The 20,962-nt window shown below is 55.0% G+C and overlaps 1 protein-coding gene across 24 annotated transcripts in view; it reads left to right on the top strand.

The window, feature by feature from the left end:
• The window catches only part of ABLIM2 (actin binding LIM protein family member 2), a 124,765-nt gene that overhangs the window by 89,138 nt on the left and 14,665 nt on the right, over positions 1-20,962 (top strand). For 5 of the 24 annotated variants that reach the window (XM_033105460.1, XM_033105468.1, XM_033105462.1 and 2 more), the window contains 4 exons: positions 3,965-4,084; positions 5,022-5,074; positions 5,796-5,937; positions 16,214-16,275. In XM_033105460.1, coding sequence (XP_032961351.1) covers positions 3,965-4,084; positions 5,022-5,074; positions 5,796-5,937; positions 16,214-16,275 — 377 coding nt within the window. Of the gene's footprint in view, positions 1-3,964; positions 4,085-5,021; positions 5,075-5,795; positions 6,948-16,213; positions 16,276-20,962 lie in introns of those variants that run through there. The other 19 variants (XM_033105479.1, XM_033105473.1, XM_033105470.1 and 16 more) reach the window with 8 other exon arrangements.

Below are 20,962 nucleotides of genomic sequence, written 5' to 3'. Positions count from 1 at the left end.
CACGTGGACAACCGGCTGGACACTGCTGGGTGGGATCCTGTGAAAGTGTGCGTCCTATGACTGACTGACAAATCAGTGGTCTAGTTACACGGCCTAGCAAGTTGTTATTGGTCTAGCAAGTAACAGGGATTTGAAAGATTGTTTTCCTTGATGGCAGTAGTCCCTGTGCTTCGTGTGTTTATTTCTGCCTCGTCCCAAGAAAGAAAAAAAATGAATGAAAACCGCTGGGTTTCCAGACGGCGGGGACTTTTACGGTTGCTTCTCAGCCAGAGAAGTTTGGAGCACAGAACTTCCGGAGGGATCCGAGAAGGATGGGCTTGTTATACCCTGGGGCCCTTAGAGAGTGTCCAGACCAGCTCCCTTGTGTTACAAGTGGGGAAACTGAGGTCCAGCTAGAGGAAGGAGCAAGCACATCGTGCGCCGTCTCTGTGTCGGCGCCTGTGTTCAAACCTGCGTGGAGGAGGCTGCGTGATCTGTCCTTGGCCTGCAAGTGGGATCGATCACTGGGCCTGTATTAGCCTCAAACATGTCACTCACACAAGTGTATGAGGGGTCGGCCCCTTAGGAGGGGAAGATGAAGGAAATGAGATGATGAAATTGCTCGCCTGTGAGACCGAGCCAGAGCTAAGACAGACGACTTCCGACAAGAAGCCCTTTCACTGAATCGTGCAGGGGGAGAGTCCGTTTTATTACCAGTGATAACCTTTGTGTTGTTTTTAATCTGGATAGAAACGCCTCTCCTATCCAAAGGCAAGTGAATTCCTATTGGATTGGACCCTGGGCAATGGCCAAAACCCTTGTAACATTCCAGAATTTTGGCATATTGATTCTTTTATGAAATGTATAGAGCACCTTCTTGAATGTAAGTAGGCCATGACCTGAGGGTTCAGCATGTGGTGTGTGCTCTTCTTCAGCTGCTTTCTGTAGCTGGTCCTCAGAAAATAATGGATGTATTGGGGTGCATTTGATTTCCAATACATTTGAGATATATTGGTTTTATAAGCTTTTCCCCATCCAGTGGGAATATATCCTGTCAGAAGTGTGTGTGTGTGAACACGCATGTGTGTGTGTGAACACGCATGTGTGTGTTTAAAGCCCACGTGCAGCCTACCCCCCACCCCTCCAGCCCCGGGATCTCAGCACACTGACCTCCGGTCACCTCTCGGGAAGACAGGAGCGTGACTCAGGCTTGAGACGCCATCGTTTTCCTTTCCAGACTTCGCTGACACACACTCTCGGGGATGACTTACTGGACCATTTGATTAGTTTAAGATAATATATTCAACGAGCTGAAAAATTATGCTTGTAATTAACAAGTTCACTTTTCGACTCTATTTCCAACTCATCCAAAGTTTTCTTGTTTTTTTTAATTAGCGTCACTCTTTCTTGATGCTCAACCCCCACTCCTGTCTTTGGGAAACGAGCCTCCCGCCGTGAGGATGGCCAGGCCGTAGGGCAGGGTGGGACCACTGGTGCTGGGACAAAGATGATTAGTATTCCTGTAGCTGTGGCTGAATTCATCGCTGCCACGTGCTGGGCCCTCGATACACGATAGCTCACTTCATCTTCACGTGCCGAGATCTGTGTTATCATAGGTGAGGAAACTGAGGCTGGGGCCGTGAAGTGCCCAGGCAATGGCTGAGCTGACGTCCACACCCCGGTCTGCCTGACCTCTGACCTCTGACTCCTGACCCTCCTGCTGTCATTGGACAGCATTTAGGGCCCAACAGTATTTTCTTGTACTACATCAGTTCTAACTCTACTTTGTTACGATTTAATGGCTTTTTAAATAAAAGAATAAGAGGAGAAAGGAAGCAAAAGGAAATGGATGGAAAATAAGGAGAAAGGGGGAAGGGAGAGGACAGGACGACCCCTTCCCTGTGTCATCAGGGCCACACCTACACCAGCGTCAGCGCAGGGTGGGCTGGGGTGTGATGCCGTGGGGCCGCCCCCACACTGCCTGTGCCACTCCGGCCAAACGTTCGACGCCACGGCGGTCATTTCATGGCTTTCCCGCACATCCTGAGTCACTCGCAGTGAAGCCCAGTTACTGTGTGAGGCAGACGCCATTCGAATCACAGGCGCACCCCTCCCTCCCAGCTCCGTCACCGGCCGAAACACTTCCCTCTCAGAGCTGGTCTCCTGGAGTGTGGGGTTCAAGGCACCTCACTCGCTCCCCTAGGGGGTTTCCGTGAGGCTGACTGGACTCTTGGCACAGAGTGGGGACTTGGTGGTGGCAGAGGCCCTCGCAGAGTGAAGCCGGACCAGCTCTTATCCCGGCTGTTTAAAACAAAGTCACGAGCAGAGAGACGCTGCCGCGACTCCCCAGGAAGCTGGCTGTTCAGATGTCGGCACAGGACTTGTATTTCACCAAGTGTTCTGTTTCACAGGAGCCATCAGATGGCTGTGTGGGGGGCACACTGGCCCAGCAGGTGATGGCATCCCATCACCTCCGATTGTCCACCGATGGGGGTGGAGGAGGGGTGCTCACTCCTGCCCTCCTGCCTCTCAGAGCTGCCCACCCAGACCAGACAGTGAAGGTGACCCCACATGGCACCCATTGTGTGCTATTTCTTGGGCCCCTGGTTTAAAACAGGAAGTAATCACATCTCACGTGTCTATCTAGGATTCCTGTGTAGTGGAGTTGAGTCTTGTTTTGGTTTTGGGGTCCTTTCTTGGGATGGGAAGAAAGGGAAGGTGGGCTCTGTGTCCAGAAAGAAGGCCAGAGCCCCGCCCCCCCATTCTCACCAAGATGTTGCTAACAAAGTTTCCAAGGGACATGAGGAGAGGACATCAGCCTCACCCAAGAGGGTTCCTCTGCCAAATGCATTGCAGACTCAGAAGGAGCTGCCTCATGTGGAAGGAAAGACACACTCCTGTCGCTTTCTCCAGTTCTCCTGAGTGGCTCTATCTTCCTGACACTGAAACAGTGTCCCACCCATCAGGCTCAAAGTCAGCCCCTTGTTCACTCTGAACCCACCGTACGTTACGGCATCCACATGTTATCTCATGTGTTCCTCACTCCTCGAGTGGGGGGGGGGCATCACTAGCCCATTTTGCAGATCAGGAAACTGAGGCTCTGAGCTATTAAGGAAGCAGGCCGCAAATGATAACAAAACACGGAATTCCTGGATTTTCCTGCCCGGTCTCCCACTTCTCAAGAGACTCTGACGTTGTTTTTGCGGGCTGGCAAACTTGAGCTTTGGAAAGGCCTGGCCTGAGTCTGGGTAAGCTGTGCACACCTGGTCGAGCTGGCGGTGTGCCAAGGAAACTCGCTAGCTCGGTGGAATATCCCCCTCGTTGGAAGGAGGACCGTTTTTGAGCTCTTCTCAAGTGTCTGGTCCAACCTATTGTCTATGGCTGTGTGATGTTCTTGAACCCAGAATGGCCTGAACTCCAAGGGCTGGGATTTCATATCCCAAGGGACCCTTTGGGTGGAACCACTTAGTTACACTTGCAAATTACCCCAAGTGTGGGCCCAACTTGGGGGCCTCTGAGGGCTGTTCAGAGATGTGCCTCACTTGGGCCAGCAGACCCAGCTCTGCAGGCCTCTCTGGGCTGGACGATGGCAGTGCCACAGCTCCAAACAGCCATTGACCTGATTTTCCTTGGGGATTACTGGGTGGCCGCCAAGAGTCACAGCTGACATATGGCCAGACCCTCTCGGGTTCCACTGCCTGGCGATGGCCAGCCGTTGTCTGGGGAACAGGAGAGCCCATGCTAATGGGCCTGCACCCCCTCTGAGCACCCCATTCCCCGTCCCCCCTCCCACCCCACCTCTCTCCATCGTGGAGCTCCTTGAGCAGGCTCGTTTATTTGCCTCTGCGAGCAGAGAGGGCAGAGTTTTTTATTTTCACATTGAAAATCACTCTCTCCTGGAAGAAGGAGAGACAGGTAGCTGTCGGGAGTAACGAAACGTCAGCATATCCAGAACGGTCTTCAACTGTGGCCTTATCTTGTCAAGGTCCTGTAGCCCAGTCCCCAATTTCCCAGCTCTCGGGCCTGATGTCAGTCTTGTCCTTGGTGGTGCACAAAGCAGGGTGCTCCAAAAGGCTGGAAGCCCCCAGCCCTCCGCAGGCTGCAGGTAAGGAGCCCGCCCCCGACGTCTCCGCACGGCCTCGGGCTCCGTGGTGGGTGGGAAGGGCCCGCGGTCCTTTAACTGCTCCGTGCATGGGGTCGGTGTTTTAGTACGGGACGTACAGGATGGGTCTTCACAGGCTGAACTGGATGCTGAGAACTGTCCGCATACCCTTGTGTGACGTATTTGATCACACTTGGTAGGAGGTCATGTCAGCTGGGTGACAATCACCCCTCTCCCAAAAAAAAAGGCCCGTGGGGAACGTAGACGCCTCATGACCAGCTGCACAGAGCTTTCTTGGGAAAGAACTGGCTGCTCTGACCCATTGTGGGCGTCTCTGGGTATACGCTGTACCTCTGTGCTGCTCTCCATGGACTGTTTCTGGTGGCATAACGCTTACCGTTTTGTGACTTGTGGGCAGCCAGCAGTGAGGTGGGCAGACAGAGGAAGGACCCTGGGTTCACATGTCAGCCTCTGCCTCCCGCTAATCCACGACCTTGAGAAAGGCATGTTATCAGTCTGAGCCTCAGTCCTCTGATCTGTGAAGTGGGTTGTGTGGGGATAGGCTGTAATGTCCGCGACCCACCCAGCAGAGTCCGACACAGGAGGGGCTGGATGCCTGAGATCATCTCTGACTTTGAAGTTAAACTCGGGGGGTAGGAAGTGTGTTCTTCAAAATGCTAAGTGGCTGCACTGAGAACCTGGCCACCCTCTCTGTGGGGGGTTGGCCGGAATTTTAATTAGGCTTCACTTCACCCACCGGCTCGATCTTAAGGACTGTCATGTACAAAGGCACACAGCCAGCCACTCCCCAGCCAGTGTTCCGCAGGAACCTCAAAAGGCACTCGTACCTTCGATTATTTTCCACTTTTGAGCATAAGTGTGATGCGGAAACCCAAGATAAATGGTGTGTGACCTTGACAAATTGACTTTTGCCTTTCAGCCTTGAGGCGATTGGATGGGGAGGATGGAAGTTTCGACCAGGATAACAGGAAGGTAATGCGGGAGCACATCTGCTTTAGAACAAGCTTGTTCAGAAAGAAATCTGGTTCTGTGGGCTCTTCTCCAATGGGAAACGTCAGGTGCCTCCTGTTGGGTCCCGCTCCTGCATGGTCCCATAGGCCACCTGGACCAGGGACCAAATCCAAGAGGAGGTGGTTCCACCAGCCTCCTCCTTACGTGTGGGGCAAGCAGAGCTACTCCCAAAGTTATTTGCCCCAGCTCCTTGGTTATTGTCCTGTCACTGAGGACATTTCTGAAACCAGAGGCAAACAAACCGCAGTGCATTCTCGGGGCATCTGAGACGATTGTTCTAGAACAGGCTTGGCAGGCGCTTTCTGTAAGGAGCCACAGAGTAAATATCTTGGGCTTTGGGGCCACACCGTCTCCGTGTAGTGACACCACTGTGAAAGCCCAAGGTGATGCATGAGGGATGCGTGAGTGTGTCCCTGTAATAGTCTCACTGCAAAGGCAGACTACATGCAGGGTTTGGCCCTTGGGCTGAGTTTGCAGGCCCTGCCTCGAGAGGTAAAGCCTCCTTTGCTTTAAGGAAGGTAGGCGAGTATGGGAAGAGCCCCAGGATGGCTCAATTTGCTCTCTGTGTGTGAAGCTATTTGGACCTTGGACCTCCCTAAACCTCAGTTTCCTCATCTGTAAAATGGGGCAGTGCCATTGCAGATGAGCTCAAAATTCACATTACTTTCTTTTTTTTCCTCAGCAGAAGGCCAGCTGGCTGATTCTCAAAGAGGATACAGACACTAGGACTAACTCTCCAGACCTAGACAGCCAGTCTTTGTCTCACAGTAGTGGGACCGATAGAGACCCTCTCCAAACAATGCAAGGAGACAACTTTTACTCACGTGAGTGGTTCTTTTGAGCAAGGAACTGTACATGTGGCACGAAAGGCCTCACAGCATAGGGGCCCCACAACTTTGAGCCCATCCCCCCAGATCTAAGCCTTGCTCATTAAAAAAATACAGGATCACACCAACAGACAGGAGGGCAAAGCAGGCAGGAGGCAGACCCTTTTGCTGCTTGCTGATTTCCCTCGGACTGACATCCATTAGCTAGTTTGCTGGTCCCAGGCTGTGCCAGTGTGTCCGCTATAGCTCTCCAGAGCTGGCAAGAGGGCAGAGAGCCACGGCGGGGGAAAGGGCCTCCTGGGCTGCCAGGGTGGAAGTGGAGGGCCCATTTCCCTCCAGTGCAGATGTGAGCATGGTCCAGGTGGCAAGTCCAGACTCGGAGTCGGTGATGGCATTGCCCCATCTCACCTGGGCTCACCCTGAGCAAGGAGCCAGGATTGGGGCTTTATGTCCTCAGGGAGTATGGGAGGCAAAGATGACGTCTGCCTGACTCGGGGGGTTGTGAAGCCTGAATAGCCTGAATTAGGAGTAGGGCAAACCCACTCCTCATTTCCAGAGGCTGTAAATTACAGGAGAACGACACCAAGTGCTATCAGGAGCCCCTGGGGGTGGACCTTGGGTCCCAGCAGGCTGTGGGTGGTTTTCTGTGGGCAAGCTTGAGGCTTCGCCTGGACACAGGCCAGAGGGGATGGATGTGGGGTGAGAGCTTTGCCATGAGACAGACCCAAGTTCAGAGCCCTGCCCACCCTGACCGGCCTGTGAGCGTGAGCGAGGCCTGTCGCGGGGCCTCACTTCCGGCTGCCTGCCTGGCCAGGCTGTTAGCGACCCGAAGGCGGTGACACGTGTACGCAGCCTGCGCTCTTTCTGGCCCGTAGTAGATGCTCAGCAAACACCGTGTGTCACTCATCATCATCCTCATGCATGTTCATTGTCAAGTGTCCTACAAAGGAAAGGTGAGAGGAAAGTGCAGCGTGGAAATCACTGTTAAAGAACTCTCCACAAAGGAAAGGTTACTGTTTTCTGTGTGATCTTTGTAAGCAGGTGTCTGCACGCACCCCAGGCCTCTGACCCTCCTGGGGTACAGTTCTCTCCATGTCGGGCTCTCAGAGCTGGTGCACAAGGCTGATGTCACCATGGGAAGGGCACACCCAAAACGTCCCCCAGAGGGACTCGTCCAGGACGGCGGCGTGCCCCTCCTGGGGCCGGTCTGGAAGGGATGTGGCAGGCGGCGTCCCAGCAGCAGGCAGGGCGAGGGGCGCAGGGCTGCTCCCAGGAGAACCGGGGGCAGACTCCTGAGCAGGCCTTGGCAGCTGGTCCTCCGGCCCGTCTGCTCCCCGGCACCCAGGGCTCGGGTGGTGCCGGGCGGGTCCCCAGCCATCTGTCACACCTCAGTGGCCCTCCCACAGCAGGGGACATCAAGGCCTCAGCGCCCAGGCCCAGAGCTCTCAGGAAATTGGGCATCTCACGTGGCCTCTTCCGGCTTTCGGTCCCTCTCTTGCCAGCTGGTGGCACGCCCATCACCTCCCCTCATGCTCCTCAGTGGAGGCCAGCTGCTGCCCCCGGGGGTGCCCGCTTCTGTTCGTGGCCTGTGCTGGAGGAGGGGGCACCATGTGGGGAAAGGCCTGGGCAGGACACCAGCCACCCCGTGTCCCTCTGTCCCCGACGTGACGTGTGGCCTGCGCGTCTTGCCTTCATCTCTGTACCGCTTCCTCATCTGCAAATGCCAGCACGAGATGCCCTGGGGTTGTCCCCGTGTCCCACACGTGGCAGACCCTGCGAGGCCCGAGGCTGTGGCAGCTGTTTCAACTGGCCAGTCACACGTCTGCAGGGCTTGTGTGCCAACTCCGCCCCTTGCCGTTGCTTTCCCGTCACGAGCTGGGAACCCTTTGCGACCACAGATGGGAAATGGTCACTTCTCATCCGGGGCGCCCCGGCCTGCAGGAATTGATGCCTGCGCTGGAACTCAGTATCTAACTGGGGCAGCGAGTGCATGCGTGGGCGTGGGCGGGCGTGGGCGGGCGTGGGCATGGGCGTGTGTGCGTCGGCGTGCGTGGGCATGCGTGGGCGTGGGCGGGCGTGTGTGTGCGTGAGCATGCGTGTGTGTGCGTGAGTGGGCATGGGCGTGCATGTGCGTGGGTGTGCGTGCGTGTGCATGCGTGGGCGTGGGCGTGTGTGTGTGTGTGTGTGTGTGTGTGTGTGTGTGTGTGTCCCCCTCCATGCTGACGCTTGCTTACAATGACTGTGATAATGATTCCGTCATCTCTTCACCTTCTGCTGCTGCTCTGACGCCGGTCCTCTGAGCGGGAAGCCCAACATGTGTGGCCATTGCAGTCGTGCCTTTGTTTCTGTCCTGATGACGCCGCCTTGTTTCCTGGTGTGCACGGAAGTAGCAGTGAGGACCCAGGCTGCTGGCTGTGCCTAGGTGCGGTGTGCCTCGCTTTTTGCCAGCCTCTGGGGAAATCAGAGCGACGGGCAGCACTCACAGAGGGTCGTCCACCTTCTCTCGGGGTTCCTTTGAGGCCCCCAATGTGAGTCCATCGACACCACTTCCATTCGCGAACCATTGTTACTAAACAAAGCGTTGGCACACAGCAAGGCACGCCCGCCTGCACCGCCAGGACATCCATCAGTAGCACGCCCAAGGAAGGTAGGCTTGTGACACTCTACACAGTGGGCTCCCAATAAATGTCTGTTGAATTGAGATGCGTTACATTCAACGGGTATTTATTGAGCGCCCACTCTGTACCAGACGCTGTGCGGGCGCTGAGGGGGAGGCCGAGAAGACAGGAGCAGCCCTGCCCTGCAGAAGTGTGCAGGGAGCCGGGACAGGCAGAGACGCCGATGGGGGCAGGCACACGTGCATCCCACCGCTGCCGGCCCGGGGTCCTCTGGGAGCTCTTGGGGGCTGGTCACAGCCTGATCCCACTTATGACACCATCAGCACATCTCACCTGGGACGGATTTCATCCTTCAGTCATTCATTCATCCCGCCACCAAACATTTATTGAGCACCTACTATGTACTGGACATTGTGCTAGGCTGTGGACAGGTGGTGGTGAATATGGCCCAGTCCCCATCCCCCAGCAGGGAGGCAATTGATTGGACAGCAGTGACAAGCTGGTGTGACATCCCTTTCCTCCATGGCAGTGCTTCTCAGCCAGCACTGCCTCCCCCTCCAAAGAGGGGCTGAAATCCCTATCTGATGGTCGACTACCGCGGTTGTCCTTTACGTACACATAGGGTGTTCTCTGGACTATGCTTGTAGTAGGTTGAATTGTTGATGGGCCTGATTTCTGCACAGGAAAGGGACAGTGTTGATTTTTTGTTACAAGAAGAGGGTCTTGGGCCTTATAGGGTGAGACCCATGGCCTCCAGAGGGACATAGGTGATGTGGGCCCCCTGCCCTGGCCTGGACCCCATGGAGGGGTCCCACTGCTCAGGTCCCACCTTCCTAACCTGTCAGGTCCTGGGCTTGCTTTTGAGGTTCCCACATGCCCCTCTGCATGGTCGGAGGGTGTCAATGTCAGGCAAATCCCGTGGCCAGACAGACCCTGCCCAGGGGACGCAGTGATCCCTAGAAAGGACGCTATGCTTGGAGATTAGGGTAAGAATTGAGGTAGCTCAGATGTGTGGGCCCCTGTGGCCCAGCCCTGCCTGTGGCTTTGGCATTGGTGTCACCACCTGTCTGTCCCTCCCCGTGGAGTCCCAGGCTTGATGGGATGTGCTGGTCTGGGGCCAGGGTGGGCCTGCCTCCCCGGCCCCTCCCAGTGCCCAGGGGGTATGAGGTTTAGGTGACAGCACTGCTCCTCTCTTTTCCTTCCCCTGCTAGCGGAAGGAAAGCGGGTCTGAGGCCTGGTCAGAAATGTCCGTTCTGCTGGCCCCTGGTATTCCTCTAGATTGTCAAGGTGATAAGACATTCTTCTCACTTCTTCGTCCATGGTCGAAAGAGAGAAGCACATAGATTTGCTGTCTGCCAATTTCATGAGACTATCAGGGCTGGCGTGTCCCGTTTACGTGTCGTGACCTGAGGACCCCAGGGATAGAATCCCTTGGCACTAGGAGGACATGGGTGTTGTTTCCTCCTTTGATGACAGGCCAGACCAGGCCCAGGGTGAGGCATGACCCACCCAACCTGCCACGACTGTTGGTGAGCACCTTCTGGTTCCCAGCACTGTCTAGGCGCTGGATAGAGCAGAGACCCAGACAGGCAGCCTCCTGCCCAGGAGCTGACATTCCAGTGGGTGGGGCACAGACGAGTTAGAAAGCCAGAATGTCAGTGCCGCGCAGGACAAGAGGCTCGGAGGCGCTGAGGGTGCGTTCAGCGTTCGGCGAGGGAGGATGACGTCTGAGTGACGCTCGGGGGTGTAGACTTGACCGTGCAGGGACTTGGGGAGGCATTCCTCACAAAGGTGGAGGCATGGCTGGGGGGGTGTGACGGCAAGGGGGCCTGGGTGGGGCTGAGGCTGGGGTGCGCAGGGTCCCCTAGCGCTTTGCTGGCCTTGGAGGACTCCAGCCTGGCCGCCGAGTGGAGGAATGGTCCCAGCGGGTCCTCAGCACACCCTGACCCTACGTCACGTAGGTTTCAGCAGGATCGAATGGGTGCAGGAAAGGCGGTAGGAGATGGTCGTCATCATCCAGCCTGGGGGAGAGGTTCTAGGGGAGGGTGTCCCACATCCTGGGGGTGTCCTGGGGGGTGGGGGTTTTAAGCAGCATGAACAGTACGTCCAAAGGTTTGGAGGAAGAGCAGGCTGGCCTTTTGGGAACCAGGAAGCCGGTGGGGTGGCAAGAGAGCGGCCAGCCAGAAACAACGTGGTCCGCGTGCCATCCTGCCCACGAGGGAGTGGTCGCACTGCGGGCTGTGAGCAGGGAGGTGAGTGGTCGGCTCTACGTGTTTCCAACACAGACGGGCCTCACAGAGGAGAGAATGGAGGCTGCCTGGCCCGAGTGAAAGGGACTGGGCGTCCAGAGAAGCCACAGGGGCCCCTGGAAGGGTCTGGATGGTGGGAGGATGTTGAGTACTTAAGGAAGACGGGTTGGGGGTCGGGGGACACGGGGCTGCCGGCTCAGGCAGGTGCAGGCACCTGTGTTCAGAGTCGGGGGTGAACGAGGGGTGTCCCCAGGCTGAGTCGGGAGCCGAGCCCTCCAGGCTGAGCTGCCCAGACGGATGTGGACAGATGTCTGCGGCCTCGGAGGAGGTCTGGGTTGGAGGCAGAGTCCTGAGGGTCCTTCACTCCAGGTGGGCCTGGGCGACCTGAAGCAGTGGTTGACCTGAGACCCAGGACATTCCCCAGGGGTGTGCCTCATAACACATGTTCCCGAGTTTGCGTTACTTTCTCGGAAGGACCTGAGGCCCAGCTAAGGTGTCATCCTTCTCCCATCCCCACGTCTGCGAAACGCTGGAGGAGAGGAGAGAGAGAGTGGGCAGGGCACCATGAAGTGGGCTGGAGCTGCCAGGGCAGGAGAGCACCACGCAGGGAGGGGCCGGAAGCTGGAAGAGGGTTGGCCAGCAGTGCCAGGAAGACAGTGTCGGCCAGGAAGACAGGGAGGGAAAGGCCTAAGGGAGCTGGAGGGCGTGAGTCTGGCTGCCCCTGAGTCTAACAGGTAGCCAGGAGGTCACCAGGTACCGACACTCCTGGGAAGGGACTCAGCCTGGTCTTTCTGTAAGGACTTGGCCTCCAGCTGGATGGGCAGACTGCCCTCTGCCTCCTCCTGCCCAGCCCCCAGAGAGAGCGATGGGAGCTCTAGACGTCAGGGAGAGACCCTTGGCCCAGGAGCAGCCACTGTTAGCCCCTCACTGGTAGAGACCACCGCCAGCCCAAGTGCAAGGGCGGGGCACCTCAAGGCAGAGCCCACTGCCATTCACGGGGGGTTGGCTGGGGACTCCGCTTTTAGGAAACATCCCCGGGCCCCACTGTGCCCAGCAGGTGTTCATGGAAAGAAGCCATTGTCTCCCTCCAACTCTGCCATGGGGTTTTAGACACCCCACTCTCCTGGAAGCTCTGTGTCCCCTATCAGCTCCTGGGGATCAGGGTCCAATGGGGACCCCTGTGCCTGCCCCCTCACCCACAGCAGCTTCTCAGTGAGCTCTTGGGTGGGGGTGGCCCGGTCTTCTCTGAGCAGCACCTCCTCCCTTCTTGGGACCCACCACTGTTCCTGGTGGGGCTGGGGGGTGAGGGTGGCCGCAGCTAACACAGGGCAGTGACAGTGTCCACGAGATCACGTGAGGGGAGGCAGCGCTCCAGACCCGGGATGGAGTCCCAGCTGTGTGACCTTGGGCATGAAAGCAAACTTCTCTAGGTTTGAAATCACCTCATCCGTAAAGATGGGGATGATCCAGCCCTGCTGGCAGGGAGCATCCGGGCCTTAGCGCTCACGCGTGGGCACGCCGACATCCTGTGGCCTGGGCCCTGTGGGATGTCACAGAAGAGCATGATCAAGTCTGCAAGCCTGGCCGTGGTGAGCTGCAGCAGCGCCCTTTCACTTTCTTCTGCAGCCTGAAGCTCAGACTGTCCAAAGCACCTCCAGTTCACAGTCACTCAGAGATAATAGGAGTTCCAGCCCCCTCCTTCCTCAGATGGGGAAACCAAGGCACAGAGAGGGGCCCCACGCCTGCACAGGGCCACTCAGCTGCACCGTTCCATACCCGTGCATCCGTGAACAGAAAACCATTTATGAATCTGGTGACACTGGTGAAGAAGTGCTGAGGAAAGGCTTAGTGGTCAGCCGTGCACAAGTGCCCCTGGAGGCTGTAATGAGGAGCTGCGTCTGGAACAGTCTACCTGCAAGGTCCTCTCCTTGCACATCCAGCAGTTACTCTAAGCTCTGACGAGCCCGCACAGAAGACGTACAGGCCCAAGGAGACTGAGCTCAGACGCCCAAGAGCGGTCCCAGAAGAAGGCCGAGGGCAAGGTCGCCACAGCTGGGCTTCTGGGAGGAGGTAGCAGGGGAGCCTGGGTAGGCTGAGCTTGGACATGGGGAGTAGGTGGGTGTCCAGCACTTACAGGGCCTGATGAGACTCTGGGACATGGTTACCCAGCCACGACCTTGTCCCAGGTCCACCACACCTGCCTTCTCGCTCTCTAATGCGCACACACAGAACACACTGCCAAAGCCATCTGATGCCATGTGACAAGCAGATGCCTAGAAGATGCTCATGCCTGCAAGCCTACCCCAGGACAGAGCTTCCAGAGCAGATGAGGTTACTGGTTCCTGAAGCCAAAAGTCCTGGACTCTGGTCTTATCTTCTTCATGAGCAACCGTCACTTAAAATCATTAGGCCTCAGCTTCCTCACCTGTAAAATGGGCTCGTGTAATGTGTAGCCTTGTGAGGGTCAAGTGAAATCTCTGAACGTGTGAAAAGACTTTTTAAACCAGTGGCTATCAACCCTGGCTGCACCTGGGATCACGGGGACCTCTAAAATCTACTGATGGCTGGTACGATCTGACGAGAAACCCATTTTCATAGTTCTGGATAGCAACCCAGGGGATGAGATGGTTCAGGCTCCTCTCTCCCTGCTTTTCCCCACTGAGTGCAACAGAAAAGCCTGGAAACAACGCAGCAGACAACCACAGAACTCTGAAGGGTGGAAAGAAGAAGGTGGACTGGCTAGGGGACTTGAAAAACACAGGACCCCATGTCTCCCACCTCCCACAAGGTGACCAGGTAGCTGAGTTTCCTCCCCTCTCCGTCCATGGCTGGCGTCTCTCACCACAACTTGGGCTGCAGAACAACCAGAGAAGCACATTTTACCTGCTCAGGCGGTGAGCCCTACATGGACTCAGCAGACCAGAGAGCACTTTGAGAAGCATTCTGAAAGCTAAACTGTTACCCGGACCACAGCACATAAGAAGCCAGGCCCTACACGTTAAATCTAAACAGGGTGGCAGCCTGATAAAATAGAAGACTTCACCAGCATCCAGAGTCTCCCAACATAAGACCCCAAATGCCCAGGAACAATAGAGAGGTGGTCCTTACACCAAGGGCCACGAAGATTAACTATTTGAACCAAAAAAAGGCAACGGATACAACACCGAGAAGAATCTGAAGCTGGAGTTAAAAATCTAAGGATCTCTAAGGCAGCCGTCACAAAAATGCTTCAACAAGCAGTTACAAACATGCTTGAAACAACTGGGAAAAGGAAAAGTGAATCTCACCAAAGAAATACAAGTTATCAAAAAGAATCAAATGGAAATTGTAGAACTGGAAAATAAAATAACGAAAATAAAAAATTCACTGGGTGGGTTCAATAAAAGAATAGAGACGAGGACAGAGGAGAGCGAATCAGTGAATCTGAACAATAGAAGAAAAGAGCAGGAAAAAAATGAACAGAGCCTCAGAGTCTGTGGGGCAATATTTGTACCATAGGAGTCCCAGAAGCAGAGAAGAGAGTGGGTCTGAAGAAGTAGTGAAAGAAATAATGGCTCAAAACCTACCAAATTTGGCAAAAGACATAAACCTACACATTCAAGAAACTGAGTGAATCTCAAGTAGGATAAATCCAAAATAATCCACCCCAAATCACATCATAGTTAAACTTCTAAAATCTAGAAACAGAGAAAAAACGTTGCTGAAAGCAGCTGAAAGACGGATTTCTCTCTAGGGGAATTCCAATTCAAATGACAGCCGATTTCTCATCAGAAACCATGGAGACCAGAGGAGGTGGCACCATGTTTTTCATGTGTGGATGTGAATTCTATGTTGGGTGAAACTATCCTTCAGGAATGAATGGAACGTAAGGACATTCTCAGACAAAGGAAAACTTAAGAGAATTTTTGGGTAGCAGACGTATTTGGCTAAAGGAAGTTCTCCAAACAGAAAGGAAATGGTAACAGAAGAAGGCTCACAACTGCAGAAGGGACAGACATCACAATAGGTAAAAATAGGGGTGAATATAACAGGTGCGTCTTCTTTTCATGAGTTTCTTAAATCATATTTGATGATTGGCGCAAAAGTTGCAATACCATCAGGTGTGAGTGTTCCAGGTGGGTAGAAGGAATGCCTGAGAGAATGGTAGCTAAACAGTCACGAGGATAAAGTGACCTCCATGGAAGTAAGGTTTCTACACTTACGTGGGATGGTAAGATGCTGAAACCGGAGCACGGGGGATTTCAAAGCCGTCCAGGGACTGCAGTGCGTCTAGGTAGAGAAGCACTGGCTTAGAGCGGCTAAGCTTACAGGTGAGGGCATCGCGGTTCTGGAGACCCGAGGGCAGTGGTCCCCCCCGCACCCCCTCTGTGTGCATCAGAATGCCCTGGATCACAAGACCCAGCCCCAGAATTCTGATGCAGTAGGTCTGGGTGGGGCCTGAGAATTTGCCTTCCTAACAAGTTCCCGGGTGTGGAGGGTGCTGCTGAGCCAGGGACCCCACTTTGGGAACCACTGCTCTAGCATCTTCAGCTGATAAGTGGCTCCTGTGTCTCAGGCCCAACAGCCCACGTCCCCGAGTGTGCCTGGCTCTGTGCAAAGTAGGAAGCAGGAGAGTCCGGGAAGGGTCCTAAGACAGCAAGGCAGGGGGCCTCGTCTTGCATCGCAGGACTGAGTGATTTTCGGCAGGTCCCTGCATGTCGGGACCTCAGTCCCCCTTCTGTGAAATGGGCACAGTGGGCTAGTTCGTTTCCTGGGTTGGGAAACCCTGCTCCTGCAGGGAGCCAGGCTCAGCCACTTGTCCTCCCTCCCGGTACGCATCCCACACTTACCTCTGAGCCGCCAGGGCCTACAGAGAGCTCCACTCTGCTCTCCCCAGACCTGGCATTTAAGGGGTTGCCTGGGAGATCTCCCAGCGCCAGGGCCAGCCTGGCTGTGAGCAACAGAGGTAGATCAGACAGACGCTTTCCGTGGGACCCAGGGCCCTGTGTCTCAGACTGGCCCTTTTTCATTCCGAGAAAAGCCAGAAATTAGGATTTTAATGTGAAATCCCCCGACTGTAAATAGCTCAAGATATTTTAAAAACATAAAACGGTCTCCAGGCTGCCTTTGGTTGGTGGTGGGCTTCCATTTGCCACTCTGGCACAGGATGGCACAGCCTTACCCCTGGCCATCAGAGAACACAGGTGCCCCCGGGTTGGGCTCAGTCTCCGTGGTGTCCCTGGTGTCATGGCAGGCGCGGGGACATCCGTCCGTCCCTGACTTCTTCCTCAGTCCCTGGGGACAGAGGTCATGACTGAGGCAGGGTGTGATGGTCCCCTGCCCAGCCCCCTGGCCTGGGCCGAGCTGTCCTCCCGCCTGGCCGAGCCTGCCCACGTGTGTGACAGAGCTGTGCTGTGTCTGTTTCAGGATTCCCCTATTCCAAATCTGACCCTCTCCCAGGACACGGAAAGAATGGCTTGGACCACCGGGTAGGTACCCCACTCGTCCCCGGCACGCACGCGGTGTACTAACCATCACTGAGCGCAGCTTCTCGGCCACACAGCCAGGAGGTGGGGGTCCCTAAGGGGCCCCGGGGACCCCGCTCGCCCGCCTGCCTCTGCCTGCAGCTCCTGCCAGGGGCCACACTGCTGCTTCTCCAGACCAGGCCAGACAGGACGGGCAACACCCCTTTCTCCCCTGGGCCCCCCACCCACAGGGAGTCCTCAGTGTGCGAGGGCAGGGAGATGGGGGCCACCCAGAGTGGTCAGACCTCCTTAAGGCCCCTCCTGACACACAGCCTTCTTCTGTGACCTAGAGCCTATTAAGAACCTTAAATGTGAGCCAAGGATCTGCTTCCTTTCCTGGAATGCCACTACTGTCACCGTCACCACTCCTGGTGTCGGGGGCCCCTCACTGTCATCACCGTCACCATTATCTCCCCTAATGTGCCGTTAGCACCTGTGATTGCCACTGGAGTCCACACAGAGTCACTGGTTTCTCTGCTCCCAGCTGAAGGCTGGGTGGATCCCTGGCCCTGGTTTTCCCACTCACGGGACAGCTGAACGGGAGCCCAGAGAGTTTGGTGCCTGATTTGTCCCCCACAGAGGGCTGAGGCCCTGATGAAGTGATCTACTTCTGTCCCTCTTCCCACAGCTTCACTCGGTGTCCAGTGAGGACCCCCGGGTGGGGTGGGCGTGCTGGCCCCAGAGCCCCTCCCCACACACAATCCCAGGAGACCTGCCTTTGCCTGGTGACCTCTTCCCACTGAGGAAGTTTGTCCAAAACCTGAGGCAATTCACCCTCAACAGAAGCCACTGAAAGCTGAGTCCCCGTTGGTTGCACAGCCGTGGTCTCGGCAGTAAGTGTGTAATGCAGGGACAGCCTGCTCCAAGAGGAGCTCGTAGCCAGGGGCCAGGCCACAAGGACATGTCCAAGAACAGGGACGGTCACCGAGCCGCAGGCTCCTCTCGGTCTCTGTCTTCCCCAGGCTCTGTCAGACGTGCTGCCATGGAGCCTCTGCATGGTTAGGCTCCAGCAACCCCGCCCATCCCACTAACCTCTCCTCCTGTTTGTCCGGAATGGGCTGCGTGGGGCCGCGCATGCAGCATGCCTCTTTGAATTTTCTCCAGTGGGTTCCTCCACCCTTCATGTTCCACATGGAACGTGGGAGGATGAAAAAGCAGGACCAATGTCCACAGGATGCCACGGCCCCAGGAAGCTCAGTGTTGGGTCCTGCGGGCAGTAGGGAAGTGGTCCGGAAGGTTCTCTGCTCGCCTGGAGCAGCTGTTCTCTGACTCAGAGCAGAGCAGAATAGAAGTGGAGGCTCGACAGAACCGAGAGCCACCCCTCTGTGACTGTCACCCTGAAGGGTCACCCTCTGTGACCGTCACCCTCTGTGACTGTCACCCTGAAAGGTGGGAACAGCACGAGGAAGCCCAGCGTCCTTCTGCATATGCTTGGGGTGTCCACAAAGCTGGGGTTCATGGTCGTGTGAAGGCTCAGCTTTTCACGCTGCCCATGTTGGGGATCAGTGAACGGTACTGGTGACTGCTTTGGGATCTGCCCCCATCCTGGCTAACGTTCTCTGCTATGTTTTTCGCTCTTTCTAAGACTCTTCTGTAATTTGATGCCCATTTCTCAGTGTGAAGGCCAGATAATTGATCTCTGGGATGGCCAGCCTTTTACGTGCAGCCGTGCGAGCAGCTGGACTGTCCCCCTTCACCCTGGAGGTCCCCAATGAGCACTTGTCCTCCCACTATGGTCGACGTCCGGAAGTGCTCCCACGTCACTTGTTAAGTTGTTTCTTGGTTGGTTTTTGCTTCCAGGAAGGATTCTTGGTGGCCTAAAGTAAAAACACAGACTGAGTATGACCAAAACCCCTCTGACACCAAGTCACAGGGGAGGAGAGGAGGAAACCGTGGGAGGAAATGATGTCAAAAACAGACAAAAGAACATTGTGTGAGGAAAACTAGCGAAGCTTAGCTCCTTGCTCCTCCTGGCGAGGGCACTGAGGCGAACGGCTGGCTGTGTAGTTCGCATTGTCCGGTGGACGGAAGGGAAGCAGTTCATGGCAGGCAGAGGTTTTCCTGGTTCTTACCCTGAGAGGGATTTGGTACCAGGGGCCAGCACCATATGCCCCAGAGCTCGTTAAAATGTCCGGACAACCAGCCTGCCACAGAACCTGACCTTGGCACATGCTCACAGCACCCTGTGGAATGAGTAGGGCTGTAGTCACATGCTGCAGGCTTTCCTGGGGACGAGGAGCATTGATTCCAACCTGTGCCCCCCGCCTGTTAATTAGAAAATGGCCACTGGCCCCCAACAGACCCTGGTGGTAGCCCCTGGAAGGAGCCCCATCTTGAAAAACGCAGATGCTAAATACGAACAGATTGAATTCTCCTGCGAGAAGACAGACTGTCAGGTTAGAATTAATGTTAATAGCATAAAGAGGGGACGCTTGTTCATGGTGACACGATAGTTAGAACAGGCATAGCACACGTAAACTTAAATGCACCAAGCTTGACAAAGTACGAGTAAATTGGTTGCTGTCGCAACAAGAATGGTAGGCGATTTGACTATGATTCTTTTGAAATCAGACGTATGGATCTAGTGAAAAAGTAAGGAAAAGTCCATGGAAGAAGTGGATAGTGCAAACAGCAAACTTCATCTAACAGGAATACAAGGAAAATGGATAACTTCTGAATCCGTTTTTCACCTGTCCATTAAGCATTTATAAAAATGTTCTTGTATGTGACTACAAAGAAAACCTTAACAAGTTAAAGAAGCCTGATGTTTTCCAACTGTAATGCTGGAAAGAGCACGTGCGTTGGCATCAGACAGCCCTGAGTTCAAATCCCAGCTCTGCCGCTGACTGGGTTTGTGTCTGGGCAAGTTACATACATTTTTTGAGTCTCTATTTCCTAGTCTTTAAAGAACAATTATCCTTACCTTACTGTGACGACAAATAACGTTATGGCTGTGAAATCTTCTCATAAGCTCTATAGCGTGGTTCCCACATGAGTAATTCTTATCAAAGCAAGCCGCTACCCCTTCTTACTTCCAGGTCAGTGGCTTCTGAGTGAAGGGGCACAATCCAGCTTGAGCTTTAGCAAGAGAAGCACATGGCCAGTAGTGAAGGGCCACAATCTCACTCCTACTATTAGCAATTCTAGTATAATTTTTAATAAGTAAAACACAGGAGTTAAATTTTTTACAGTTCTATGTATTAGCAGTGTGATCTTGGGCAAGTTGCTTAACCTCTCTGAGCCGCATCCATGAAATGGTGATAATAATGCCCACCTCCTAGGGTTGCAGCAGAGATTAGTTAATGTGTCCGCAGAGCAGGTAGCTCATAATGCTAAACAAGTGGGAGAGGTCAGGAATTTGTTTCTTTCACATTCTCTGGCCCTCTGCTGAGAACTGCAGGGGAATCAGCCATGGCGGTGCCTGCTGGCACAGCCTTTGTGGAGTCCCCCTGGCCACTTTGCTCTCCTGCCACTTCACACATAAGAGCAGCAATCAAGGCTCCCGGCACCAGGGAGGTCTTGAGAGCCTAGCCCTGCTTGGCACCTAGAGAACCGGGACTCTGCTCTGTCACTGCTCTGGGCTGACGCAGTGCTCCCCCCTCCACCCACACGACGCCCCACCTGGGAGGCTCCCATCTTGTCCCCACGCTGGCCGACCAGCTTCCGCTGATTTTGCCGCTAGGAAGTGGATGTCCAACTGCCCCAGGTGGCGCTGGTGTCCCGGGAGTTTGGACTACCTGTGATGCAGGACAGTGGGCACTAGGGGGCGGCATTTCTCTTCTGTGCCACAGACAGGTGGGAGGAGGCAGGTTTTTTGAGATTCCCTGACCGGATAGGTATACCTGCGGGTGCTTGTCTGTGTCCTGAAAAAATGTCTCATAATGTATCCTTGAAACTAAGGACCATTGTGTTGTGCCGTGGAGGAGGTAAAAGGTCATGAAGAGTCACTGGGTGGGAGCAGACCCTTGCCTGGGGGACCCCAGGGCTGGGACGAGGTGAGGCGAGTGAGGCACCTACCAAAAGACTGAGTAACCAAGATAAATGTTTTAATGCAGCGTTTCTTAAAATCCAAATTAGTGCAAAAAAGATCTATGATAAACAAAATACCAAACGTTCACACTAAGACTGGCTGCAACCCTGCACTTACACGCTTCCCCCCTCGCCGCCTCAGTTTCCCTTGTTTGGGTTGAGGGCCTTTGTCCTTGCTGCTGTCTGGGGTCTTCCCTGCCCCACACTCTCTAGGACTGTGGCCAGCTCCTCACTTATCACCTCTTGCAATGAATTAGTGCTGAAAGCACTTTTTCCTGTAACGGAATCCGGGGGTGAAGAATGTCACCTCCCCTTTACCTGCAGAACTCTCTCCTTGAAATTGGACCCCTGTACGCAATTCCAGGAGAGCTGGACGACAGCCCTGACCCTGTGTCGGACCTGTACCAGGTCCTGGGGATACAGGCCCGAATAAAACACTTTCTTCAAGAAGCTCAGTCCACAGTGGGCAGGGGACACACGGCCACGACAGAGTTTGGCCCTCGGCGCAAACGCCCAGGTGTAGAAGTTGAAAGGTGGAGAGATGGACAAACTCCTGCAAGGCTCAGTGTGTGCTTAGCAGGCGGGGACCCTCCTGAAGGTTTGCAGGGTGGCATTTGCAGGT

This window comes from Rhinolophus ferrumequinum, chromosome 5 (genome assembly GCF_004115265.2).
Source record: "Rhinolophus ferrumequinum isolate MPI-CBG mRhiFer1 chromosome 5, mRhiFer1_v1.p, whole genome shotgun sequence".
In the NCBI taxonomy this organism is placed as follows: domain Eukaryota; kingdom Metazoa; phylum Chordata; class Mammalia; order Chiroptera; family Rhinolophidae; genus Rhinolophus; species Rhinolophus ferrumequinum.
Note: the sequence above shows the minus strand (reverse complement) of the source record. Positions and strands in the feature narration are given on the sequence as shown.